Source organism: Gorilla gorilla, chromosome 14, assembly GCF_029281585.2.
Source record: "Gorilla gorilla gorilla isolate KB3781 chromosome 14, NHGRI_mGorGor1-v2.1_pri, whole genome shotgun sequence".
Lineage (NCBI taxonomy): Eukaryota > Metazoa > Chordata > Mammalia > Primates > Hominidae > Gorilla > Gorilla gorilla.
The window spans coordinates 50,411,924-50,424,531 of NC_073238.2; the positions used below are offsets into that span (position 1 = coordinate 50,411,924).

The window sequence follows — 12,608 nt, forward strand, 5'->3', positions numbered from 1 at the left end:
TGAGGACAAAACATGACTTCTGTGCATAACATCAATCTAATCATCAGACAAACCCAAACTGTGGGACATTCTACAAGATAACTGATTGGTATTCTTCAAACTGTCAAGGTCATTAAAGATAAGAAAAGACTGAAGAACCGTCATAGCTTCAAGGAGAAGCAGACACAACAACTAAATGCAATGTGTGATTCTGGAATGAAAAAAGGACATCAGTGGGGAAACGAAGGAAAGCCAAATGAGGCCTGTAGTTCAACTACTGTATTGTACCAAAGTTAACTTCTTAGTTTTGTTCACTGCACCATGATTGTGTGTGCTGTTCCATTACGGGAAGATGGGTGAAGGGTAAACAGGAACTTCCTATCTCTGTGATACTTGTATAAATCCAAATTAATCTGAAAATATAACGTTAAAGAAATGAAGCAAATAGCCTGGGGGAAAAAAAAGGTTGAACTGAATCCCTATCTCACATATTATAACAATATGACTTCCATTAAAATATTTTTTAAGTGAAAACATAAACATACCACAAGAAAATGAAGAAAAATGGCTTTATGATCTCAGTGTACAAAGGACCCAAGAGGCATGAAAATCAAGCTATAAATAAAGAATAACACATTTGATTATACAATTGTTTTGTACATCTACACGGCAAAAAACACAATAAATGAAGTCACTAAAGAGAAATCTGGAAAAAATAAGGGTCATGTGCCACAACATTTGGTTCAATGACAGACTACATATATGACAATGGTCCCATAAGATTATAACACCGTATTTTTATTGTACCTTTTCTATGTCTAGAGATGTTTAGATACACAAATACCATTGTGTTATAATTATCTACAGTATTTAGTACAGTAACAAGCTGTACAGGTTTGTAGCCTAGGAACAATAGGCTATACCATATAGCCTAGGTGTGGAGGAGGCTACACCATCTATGTTTGTGTAAGTACACTCTGTGATGTTCCCACAATGGCAAAATTGCCTAACAACACATTTCTCAGAACATATCCACACTATTAAATGACACATGACTGCCCTCTCAATCATTATTACAAAGAGTTAATATATTTAAAAGAAAAAAAATTCTACAAGTTAATAAAACCCTAACCTGATAGGAAAATGATCATAAATGATGGAAAGACAATGCACAGAAAATGAAATACAAATGCCCTTTAAACACATGAAAAGATGAAAATTAAAACTATGAGAAGACATACAGTTTTCTTTTCTTAACGGGTTAGTTAATGGGAAACATCTGATTTCAAAACATCTTGTTGAGGATAGAGAAACGGCCACTTTCATACATAAGTGGTTGGAGTGTAAACTGAACCCACTTTTATGAAGGGGAATTTTGCAAATAGTGCTTAAAACTTTAACGCTTGTACCTCTCTACCCAACAATATTACTTCTAGGAATTTATCCTAAAGATATTCTCCTACATGAGTGGAAAACATCTATCCAAGGATAGTCATCACAAAACTGTCTGTAATAACAAATAATTGAACACAACCTAAAAGCATATTGATAAAAGACTGGTTAAATAAATGATGGTACCTTTGTATAAGGGAGTACTATGAAGTCAGTAAAAGAACACAGTAGTTTTGGATGTACCGATATGGAAAGGTCTTCGGGATATATTGTTAAGTACACAAAGCAAGGTGCAGAACTGTGGGCATAAAAAGTTACCTTCTGGGCAAATTACAGTACTGCCCCACTTTATCCATGGTTTCAGTTACCTGCAGTCAACTGAGGTCCAAAAATATTACATGAAAAAATCCAGAAAGAGACAATTCAGGAGTTTTAAACCGCATGCAGTTCTGAGTAGTGTGATGAACTCTGAAGCCATCTTGCTTCTTCCATCTCTATCACAAGAAGGGCAAGTACAGTACAAAAGGATGTTTTGAGAGAGATGCCACATTCACATAACTTTTATTATAGTATATTGTTATAATTGTTCCATTTTATTTGTTATTGTTGTTAATTTCTTGCCATGCCTAATTTATAAATTAAACTTTATCATATACCTTGCATCATATACATACCTTTATCATAGGTATGTATTCACAGGAAAAAAAGCACAGTATATACAGGGTTCAGTACTATTTGCAGTTTCAGGCAACCACTGGGTGTCATAGAACGTATTTCCTTCCAGGATAAGGGGGCATTGCTGTATATGTGTCCTTCACATGCACTGGTATCTCTGAGAGGACACTCAAGAAACTAGTAGGCTGGGCACAGTGCCTCACGCCTGAAATCCCAGCATTTTGGGAGGCTGAGGTGGGTGGATGGCTTGAGCCCAGGAGTTTGAGACCAGCCTGGGAAACATGGCAAAACCCTGTTTTTTGTTTTTGCTTTTGTTTTAAAAGAAAGAAAAAAGAAAAGAAAAAGAAACTAGTAAAGTGGTCCCCTCTGAGGAATTTTAGGAAGAGCAAATTTTATAACTATTCAAAAAGTAATTTTAAAAAATTCAATATAGCAAGGAGAGGCATAGAGAAAGCCAGTGAAATAGGGAAATAAAGTAGAGGATGCTCTATTAGGGAATAGGAAAAGATGGGTAACCCAGAGGCTGTGGTAGGAAAGAGATTCCCTAACTGTGGGGTGAAGCATGGGTTTAATCCTGAGAGAGGGATTATGATAGAAACTTGGAAAAAGCCCTTATGCAAACTACAGCTCCAGAGTCAGGCAATGTCCATACAGGGTTAGTGAAAAGCCAAGGCATGCATGAGAACCGAAGAAGAAGAGGGACTCATCTCTAATAGTGCAGATCTGATTAACAAATTCACTTACTTGTATCCAGAAGATTACATATCTACAGAGTTTTTATCTTAATGTTTAAAGAAAATGTTCTGGCCCTCTCACATGTACATTTTCATAAGATGTTAAAAGAAGGACAAATCAGTCAATCCATCAATGCTCCAGGTTTACATTACATCTTTCTCCTAAGAGTTCAAAGTCTTTAAATGTGACACCTTTATTTATCATCACAACATTTACCTACCTACAGTAGAATATAGATGGTGCAAAACTGGGGGAAATGAGGCCAAGTCTCAAGATGAATCACTTGCAGAAATAGGCCTGCAATTCAACTTTCCTTATTAAGCATCATGATTTTTTAAAAAAAACATATTAAGGCCATTTTGAAAGCAAACAAGAGTGTCACCTTTGGAATGCTCTTAAGTGTATGTGTGTGAATATGTGTGTATATACATACATATGTGCATAGGTGACACACATACAATCATAGACACACACATTCACACTGACTATATGATTTTGGCTCAGCTAAATACATACCGCTAGCTCTACCAACATGCTTAAACCACACTTAGGCATAATAATCCATAGATAAAAACAAAACAGTGACAGTGACCACAAGACTGTCATAGATAAAGAAATTCACAAATATTGTAATTCAGAATTTTTAGTCTGAGAGCAAGTGAGAAAGAGCAAGAAAATAACTATAAGTCCAATACACTTGTCACTGCACCCACTAAAAGGATTTAATTTAAAACTCAAACATCATCATATTGGAAGGGGAAATGAAAAGCTAATAACATGCATTGACGTTTACATAAAATTAGTATGTAAAGTCAGAGATACGAGCCTAATGATGAATATGAAGCAACGGTTTGCATTTTAGCAGACTAAGCAAAAAATGTAATTGACAAAGAGGCGAATCTAAATGAATTTCCAGCTATTTAAACACTAAGTGCAGCTGCATGCTAATTGTCAGTGTTATGAATTAGAAAAAAATCTGTTTAAATGAAAATTCAAAAAATAAATGCAGCCAACATGGTGAACTCACACACTGTACCAAAGTTACCATTCATTCAATCAGATAATGTTTTTTTTCCAAAAAAGTCATTTTTAAACATCAGAATATTCAGTCGGCAGTTACTTCATATTGATTGAGGGGAAAAACTCAATATAGTAGTTGAATTCATAGCATGCAGCATCTTAGAGGTAGTTATGAGCTCAAGCTTTGGCACTAGCCTTCCTGGGTTCAAATCCTAACTCTACCATTTCTTTCTTTGTGAGTTTGAGCAGATCATTTAACCACACTGTACCTTCCTTTTCTCACCTTAGTATAAGGATAACAGTTCCTACCTCCTAGGATCATTGTGAGAATTAAATGTATTCATATATGCAGGGATTTGGCCAGTGCCTGGCACATGCTCAATAACTGAGAGCTATCATTATTACCTTCAGTCAAGACATCGGTCCCTCAGAGAAAGCATTATTTTGCAGTAAAAGACGAAGAAGATGGTGACAAGCATGCCATAATTTTGCTGGTCCCTAGATGTAAAGGGAGTACAGTCATCTACCACCTCCCAGACCCTCTCCTTGGTGGATGGGAGTCATTGGAGTATCTTCGGCCACTTCTAAGTAAAGATCATTTCTGGGTGGGAAACTGATTGAAGCACCCCAACCCCCATAGATGCTACACAAGTGACTCTGGAACAGAGTGAGGTGTCAACCCACGGCTGTCTTAGGATGTGCTTTGAGATCTTGCCATATTTTTCCCTACAGTACTACCGGCCCTCAGAGGGACGGCTTGTTGACTGGTCATGCACCTGACTTTGCATATAACTTTTATCCAGATCCCCTAGACTATACCACCAAATGTTTCATTTAACCTTGGATTTCCAAAGGTCATGCAAAGGACAGGGAACAGAAATTAAAGCTGAAACAGTAAAATTTCATGTTAATTCTTCTCCTTTAATTTACTGGAAGTTCCACCCTCTGAATAGAAGGAAAAAGGCCAAGTCCACAGGCATGTTGGCAGCATGTCAAGTCACCGAAAAGGGATGTGAATTCCCACAAAATAAACACAGGCTCCTCTGCACGCTCTCAAGGCCAGTCACACTGTGATCAGGCTGGCATTTCTGCCAAGGGATGAAGGGAAGCAAAAAGGGAGAAGTCCCCAGCCTTGAATCACATACATACACTGGTTACAAAGCAGGACAAGAGGTTCTGTCAGTGTGCGGTCAGGGGAGAGCAGCCCCCAACTCCAACAGGGCTGCAACGGGTGCTTCCTGCTACCTGCACAAGAGAGGGAGGGATTATATGGCATCCCTCCTGGACCCAGTTGAGTTACATGGCCTGAGCAAATAGTTCTGGAGTAAAAATGAACTCAAGGCGAAATCAAGCTCTTCCAACACTCCATCCCACCTCCCTTTCCCAGATTCTTTTGTGCCATCTACTTCTTCATCATCATGGCCTTGAGATCTCAATTTCAGAAAAATCAACCCTCCAAAAAGGATCTGCTAGCTTTTTTTGCACCTTGGTATACATTTAATCCCAGTCTTTTTTCTCCAACTCATTTTAATTGGCGATGATTTCTAAGGCAATGACAGGCTTTATGCCCTGTTCAAACAGGGTCAGTCCTGAGGCAAGTGTAGCCCAGAGTCGGTGACCTTCTCTGCTTGCATAAGATACCAGGCTGCATCCGTGGATGCAAACAGTCCTATTTCCACATTAAATGTCTAAAACAGATAATGACTATTAACCTAAATTGGACTTAAAAAATTAAACTGAACAGATTAGTCCCTGCATATCCTCAAAAATCAGAGAAAGACAATAATCCTTTAAACTCAAAAGGAAGCATCGCAGTGGAACGAGTTGTCAGAAAACCTGTTTTGGTCCAGGGTCATCACTATCTTACCACGTAACCACCGACATGTCATTTGAATTTTCTGGTCCTTGGACTCCAAAGATAAAATTAATGGGTTTGATAGCTATCTAAGGTTCCTTTCAACTCTAAAATTTCATGATCCATTTGTCATTTTCAATTCAAGTACTTTCGGATATCGTGATAGCAAAAGTTTAATTTGCATTTAGAAACGAATACAAACTATGAGATTGAAGAGATAAATGGACTTTTAAAATTAATGCAGCATGGGTATGAGAAAGAAAATAGGGAATGCTGTAGAATTAGGGACTTTTTCCCTTGGCACATTATTATAAGCTACCTGACAATACCATTAATTTTTTTTCCTTTTTACACTACACAATAGAACATTCATATGTGTGAAACTATAAGGATCACAGCCATAAGGCTGAATGCCAACTGTCAGAGGGCAAATGCGAATCGGCTACAACACTGGAAATCTGAGCCTGGAACCTGTAGGGTCACGTGGGGGTTATCTCACAGCGCTCACCTTCCACCAGTTGGTCCAGGCTGGAAATCTTCTTGAGCCCATCAATGGTGTAGATTGTTCTCACTCCCTGGGGCAAATTCACGTTATCCGACAGAGTTCGGGTCAAATCAGCCAGCAGGGCCTCAAAAGATCGGAACCGGTCTGGGGAGATGGCATACACAATCCCTTTGAAGTATCGATCTCCGTTTCGATAGAAACGAACTTTCTTGGCCTTCTTCTCGGAGCTGAGCGTCTGCAGCGTGCGGGTGCGGTAGAAGCTGCAGTGGGCGCTGTGCGTCGGGCTCGGCAGGCCGTTCACCCGCGACCCTCGGCTGTATCTCTGCGCCTTATCCCGCTCGTCGAAGTGCTCCAGCTCCATGTCTCTGCCGAAGGACATGATGGACTTCAAGTAGGACCTACGAGCCCCAGAAACAAAAGCAGACACACATATTGATGTAGGTTATATATATATATATTTTTTGTTTTTGTTTTTGTTTATGTTAGGGACAGGGTCCTGCTCTGTCACCGGGCTGCAGTGAGATGGCACTCACTGAAGTACTCACTGAAGCCTCACGCTCCTGGGCTCAAATGATCCTCCTGCATCAATCTCCCAGAGTATCCGGGACTACTACAGGTTACAGGTGCCTGCACCACGCCTGGTTAATTTCCTTCATTTTTTGTTTGTTTGCTTGTTTTTAGTAGTAGTGATGAGGGTCTTGTTTTATTGTCCTGGCTGGTCTTGAATCCCTGGCCTCAAGTGATCCTCCCCCGCCCCCCAACCCCTTTGGCCTCCCAAAGTTTGGGGATGATGTTATTTTGAGATCATGATCTCAAAGGGTCTGCTTCAGAACAGCTGGGTGGAAATATTGCTTTAACTGATGACACATTTAATATGAGTTATCAAGTGGGACAGAAAGAGAAAGGGATGTGAATTCCCACAAAATAAACACAGGCTCCTCTGCACGCTGTCAACAGAAGGGGCCGATCCCAGTGGAAACAGCTTATTAATCAACCACCAATTTGTTAGAAGCAGCTCCTAGGCTGCCCATGGTTCATCAGGCTTCAAACAGATATTATTCCCAATAGACACAACAACTTTCCAAAGTATTGTCCTTCCTTACAAAAGAAGAAACTGAGGCACAGAAAAATTTCCCCTAAATTGCTCCAAGTAATACAGTTGAGAAATGCTTGTACCAGCAACTCTGTTCCAGGTTTCCCTGACTCCAAAGCCCACTGCTCCTTGCAGGGCAGAGGGCTAATCCTGGTAGCAGGAAGAAAATAAGCTCTCATATCATCATACAGTGAAAGATAAGTAGCTATGGTGGGCTGGGACAGAAAGAGAGGGCAGGCAGCATAACAGTCAGATTGTAAAAGTTTTACATAGCGTTTGTGTGCCCCATGGCCAGATGGAGAGCAAATTAAATCAATCTGTAGGTTGGACCAACTTAAAGAAGATTTTCCAACATATTCACACATTCAATATTTTTAAAAGCAAATTCACTATACTTCATTTACTTATATTTAGTACTTCAGAAAAGTTGAGTTTAAAAAAAGAAAAAGGAAGAGGAGGAGGAGAAGGAAGAGGAACAACAAGAGAGGAAAAAATGTTTGGAAGTACATTTCTTGGTTCTTCCTTTCATTAAGGCTCTCTATCTTTGTGATTGAAGAAATTGAGGCTTAAAGATGTTGATTTACACTTGACCCCATGCTAGCTGTGTAAGCTTGAAAAATCTACTTGCTCAGCATCTTTAAGCCTTGATTTCCTCAACCACGAAATGGGAATGAGAACAGTACCTACCTCATAGTCAGTATTAACTATTAAATAAATTCTTGCACATGAAGTTCTTATCATAGTGTCTGACATGTGATAAGTACTAATTTTTTTATTAATAAAATCTGTTTCTGTGTTCCTGGCCCTGACACATAAAGAGCTAGCAGGAATAGAATCTTTCCTTTCTGGCAAGAGAGGCCCCTGCTTTCTTCCTGATCTCCATCTCATGACCTTTTGAAAGGTACATCTGTACTCCCTGGTCCCCACAGCAAGCTGACTGGAGGACCAGTTCATCCTTGCTGAGGGGTTGGTTGATAAAGGTTTGTGGAGTCTTGCAGGGGAATCTGTGTTTTAACAAGACAATCTAGAAAGTGGAAAGACCAAAGCATTCAAAGGAAAGACATTTTAATGACAAAATTTCAGGCATGTTGAAATAGAATATCAGGAAAATGGAAAATTTGGAGCAAGAACCTTACAAGCACTCCCCAAGTCCCACCATATAGATGGACATCACCTTTCTGAAGGTCAGTGAACACTCACCAATGCACCACTGTCTTCCCAACCTTTCTCTGACCCTCAGTAAACTGACCTCTGATCCATTCAGAGTGGCTAAAATTTCACACCTGAAAGCATGGCTAGAGATTTGGTACTCCAGAAATGAAGTGGAAGAAGGCAATATTTATTGAAGGTCTAGGAGGTACCTGACACTATTACTCATCAACCAGTTGTATAATATGCTAAAAATTCTCTTCTAAACCTCATATTAATCCAACAAGGTAGGTAATATTATTAATACTCAGGTGAGTATGGAATTTATCCAGGGTCCCAGAATTATAACTGAGGGGTTGAGATTTGAACCCAGATGTACTGTAACTCCAAAGCTGGTGTTTTCCATCCCTTGCTCCTTTGAAACTGGTTCCTCTTCAGCATGAGAAGCAGGATTTTGTAAGCCCTCACTCCTAACTAGCTCAGTGACCTTGGACAGGCCACATAACTGATCCAGACCTCGTCTGCACACAGAGGAAGCAGTGGTCAGCAGGCCTCTGATGTTCGTGATTCTGTCTACCTGCTTATGGGTCTATTGCTGACCCCACTGAAGGTCTGGGGAGGGAGAAATGAAGTGTGATTTAAACCTGGAGTGTTAATGAGTTCAGTGTACTTTTTTCCCTCCAAATATGAAAACTATTTCTTGCCTCTTAATAACTCATAGTAGTCAGAATTTGCATTTTTCAAAAACAGTTATACTATATATAGGCAGCTCTGAACTGGTTTCATTGATTTTGATGTTAGATAACTTTAAAACAATGATCACTTGATATCCAATCCTGTACGCATGAGTTGTTAAACAGAACCAATTTTTGTCCATGATATTGGTAGCTGCTCTTACTTTTTAATTTATATGGTTTTAAAGTGAGCTCTCTTGTCTTCTAAAAGGGAGTGTGTCTTGGGGGTGGAGTGGAAGACACTCCCAGTACTCACACCAACTCACCAAGTTCTTCAACATTTTGTAAATTATAAAGGCCAAACTCACTTTTGAAGTTTGTGTTTTATTCTTAAAGGCAGTGATCATTCTCCCAACACTAGGAGTTTGGGGATTTCCTTCCAAATTGATACAAACTAAAAGAAAACAAGCAGGGCCATAGGGAAGGATGGCACAGTTCTGTTACCAGAAAGAGTGCACATCGAATTCTCAGTGACTGACAATTGGCAAAGGCCAAATAATTTGGCAATAGTTTGAATTCCCTGGGGGAACGGGCTTTTAGGACCAAGAATTCCCACACCAGATGAAAAAAGAAGAAAAGAACAATTTAAAATAGAAAAAAGGTTTACTTTGTTTCATTTTATTTGCATATTTCCTCAAACTGGATCACAGGTTCATCCAGGGCAGGGCTACACCTTTTACTTCCCTTCCCTGAATCTGTCCAAAAGTGGGCAATGGTGTCGACAAAAGAAACCATACTCAGAGTGAAATCATTTTCAAGGCTACAGCTACCTCTAAATGAAGCACACTCCACACCCTAGTGTGCTGGTAATTATTCGTGGCAACAAAATAGGTGTTCTTCCCCTCACCTTGGCTTAGTCATACATTTGAACCATGCATGAGCTTCTGAAGATCCACTGGCCTTCCACAGGTTCACACTTTCTGCACAGGAAGCCTGCAAGAACACACTGCTCAATGTTCAGAGACCGTAGGTGGCCAAGGGCCTGAGTGCACATGTGCAGTGGCACCAGGATGGTAACCACAGCACCTCAGCCACAGCGACCACAGACACTGGAGGTAAGAAGGGCCACTGGCTCTCATCAGAGCTTTTCCTATAAATCCTGCCATTTCAAGAAACCAACATCTCTGATTGTTCTCGGTGGGATTTCTCACCATTCTGAGGAATCTATGTTCATCCTTCTCTAGATAAGCACATGGTTCTTGTTTCAGAAATTTACACACATATATACCAAGAAAAAAATGGCATAAATGCTACCACATCTAAATAGATGCTGGACCTGGAAGTCCCAAGGCATATTTTAACCGTGGGATTAGGATTCAGGTGGACTGGCATGAAATAAAACGCACACATACCTTCCAGGCCCATGCACCACCACGGACGTAGACATCACAGGGTGTGTGCATATCTTTTATAATTTTCCTCTATATGACCTCTCTTAAAAATCCCTTCTGACCTGCATCCATGTGACATTTCATACTTAAAACGCTGTCCTACTTTCCTTTCCCACTGAAAGGCAATATATTTAGGAACAGTCATAAAATGTATTCACGGAACAGCCTGCAGTGTGGTCGCTGAACGTGTGTGCACCGTGCCTGGACACACTCACAGGTGCAGCAGAGAGGGAGCCGGTTTGAATGAAACCTTTCATCTGCTCTCTCACCGACCAAGCATCTCCTTGCCAAATCCAGCAGCAGTTCCGCGCAAACCTGGTTTTCAAAAGCAGCCTCTTTTGTGGGGCATTGCGGGGCGGTGCGTGCGCTCGCTCCCACTAGGAGGAAAAAAATGCCATTTCCTCTCCGCATGCTTTTAGCACTGCAGGTACTAATTTGAACATGAGGCAGCCTCGCTGTCCCTGAAGGAACTTGAGACCCTGCAAACGTACTTGCAACACCCACGCTGCAGCCACCACCACGCACGAATCGACCCCATCCACAAGCACACATCACTGGCCCGGGCACACGGAAAAGCACACACACAATAAGAGGCCGGGCCCGGCCACTCCTTCCTTGGTTCCCGCTCCGCAGCCAGTTCTGACAATGACAAGCACCTCTCCCAGCTCCTCCGCCCTGGCTCTCCATCTCCACTAACAACGCGAAAAGCCTGGGAGGGCCCGCTCGCCTGACTCCAGGTTTAAAGCCCCATGGCACCAAACAAAAGAGGCAGGTGCCAGCAGCCCCGGGGCCGCCCGCACGCAACGCCCCTGGGTCGGGCCAGGCTGGCCAGGGCAGGGCGGCCGCCTTTCGAGGAACTGCGGGCGGGGCGGCGGGGCCAAGCTGAGCGCCCGCCCTGCCCTCGGCGCCCCGCGGCTGCGGGCGGAGCGGGCTCTGCGGAGTCCCCCGGCCGCCCTCCCCGCAGCTCCCGTCCCCAGGGAAGGCAAACCACGCACCGGTCCGCGGAGAGACGCCGCCGGGGGTCTTTGTGGCCGCGCTGGGGGCCGCCTCCTGGTGCTGTCGTCGCCGGGCTGGGCGCGGCCGGGGCTGCGGCGCTGCAGGGTTGGGGGGCGGCGGCGGGGCCGGGCTGGGCGGCAGCAGCTGCTGGAGCGCGGCGTCTCGGTTGCGGCCACTAGTGCAGGGATGTGCCTCGGCCCGTCCTCATTGAAATGCGGCGCTTCGCACAGCCTCACTCCAGCCTCTCTCTCCAGAGGAGGGCGGCGGCGGCGGCGGCGGGCGCGCTCCCTTTTCTTGTCTCACTCGCTCACACGCCCTCCCGTCTCCCTCCTCCTCCTCCTCCGCGTGCGCGCCCCGTCGCCCCCGCCCTTCTTGGCAGGGCGCACCCACCACGGCTGCGCCCCAGGTCCTCCTCCCTCCCAGCGCCCTCTTCCCACCGCAGCAACCTCGGTGCATCTGGCTTGACTACACCCCTAAACCTCCCTAGTCCCCACAAGTAGTCTTTGGGAGATGGGGGCAGATCAGATGGTGGAAGAGAACGTGGACAGGGCTGAGTCTGAGCCAGGAAGTGTGCAAGGCACAGAGGTGATATGGCCGAGAGATGAGGCCCCCACCGTCGGGGGAGGGAAGGAGGTACCCACACTCATACCTTTTGATGTGACCTCACAGTCTGGCACCTTTCCCAGGGTATGGAAGCCAGTGGATCACCTTCTCAACCTTTTTGCCCGGGATGCACCCACGCAGTGCCTCTTCGGATGACCAACCCTCCCAAGCTATGCACTCTGGTGCCCCCCACATTGGGAAGAGCTGGATCTGTTCATGGATCCCACCCATCATCTCCACTTAACCCCAAGACATGAGTCACTCTTGGAATAGTGACCTCTGCTTAGAGTCAAATATGTTCCAAAGGGCCCTTGAGAACTGAAGGGCCAGGTTTCACTGCTGGACACTTTGTGGCTGCCAAGGCTGGGTCTGCGGTGGAAAGCCCCATGAGCTCATGCGAGCCTCTCCTCCCAGAGGGGGAATGTTCTCCCAGCCCAGGCTGTTCACAACTTCCTCCAGTCTTTGCACAAAAGTCCAGGGA

The 12,608-nt window shown here is 43.5% G+C and overlaps 1 protein-coding gene across 4 annotated transcripts in view; it reads right to left on the reverse strand.

Moving 5' to 3' along the window:
* Positions 1 to 11,851, reverse strand: part of DCLK1 (doublecortin like kinase 1) — a 354,676-nt gene extending 342,825 nt beyond the window's left edge. For 2 of the 4 annotated variants that reach the window (XM_055360707.2, XM_055360708.2), the window contains exons 1-2: positions 9,985 to 10,065; positions 6,165 to 6,559 (exon numbers count right to left, since the gene is read on the reverse strand). In XM_055360707.2, the coding sequence (XP_055216682.1) occupies positions 6,165 to 6,559; positions 9,985 to 9,998 (409 nt within the window). In that variant the 5' untranslated portion in view covers positions 9,999 to 10,065. Of the gene's footprint in view, positions 1 to 6,164; positions 6,560 to 9,984; positions 10,084 to 11,523 lie in introns of those variants that run through there. The other 2 variants (XM_019039829.4, XM_055360709.2) reach the window with 2 other exon arrangements.
* Positions 11,852 to 12,608: the final 757 nt, after the last annotated feature.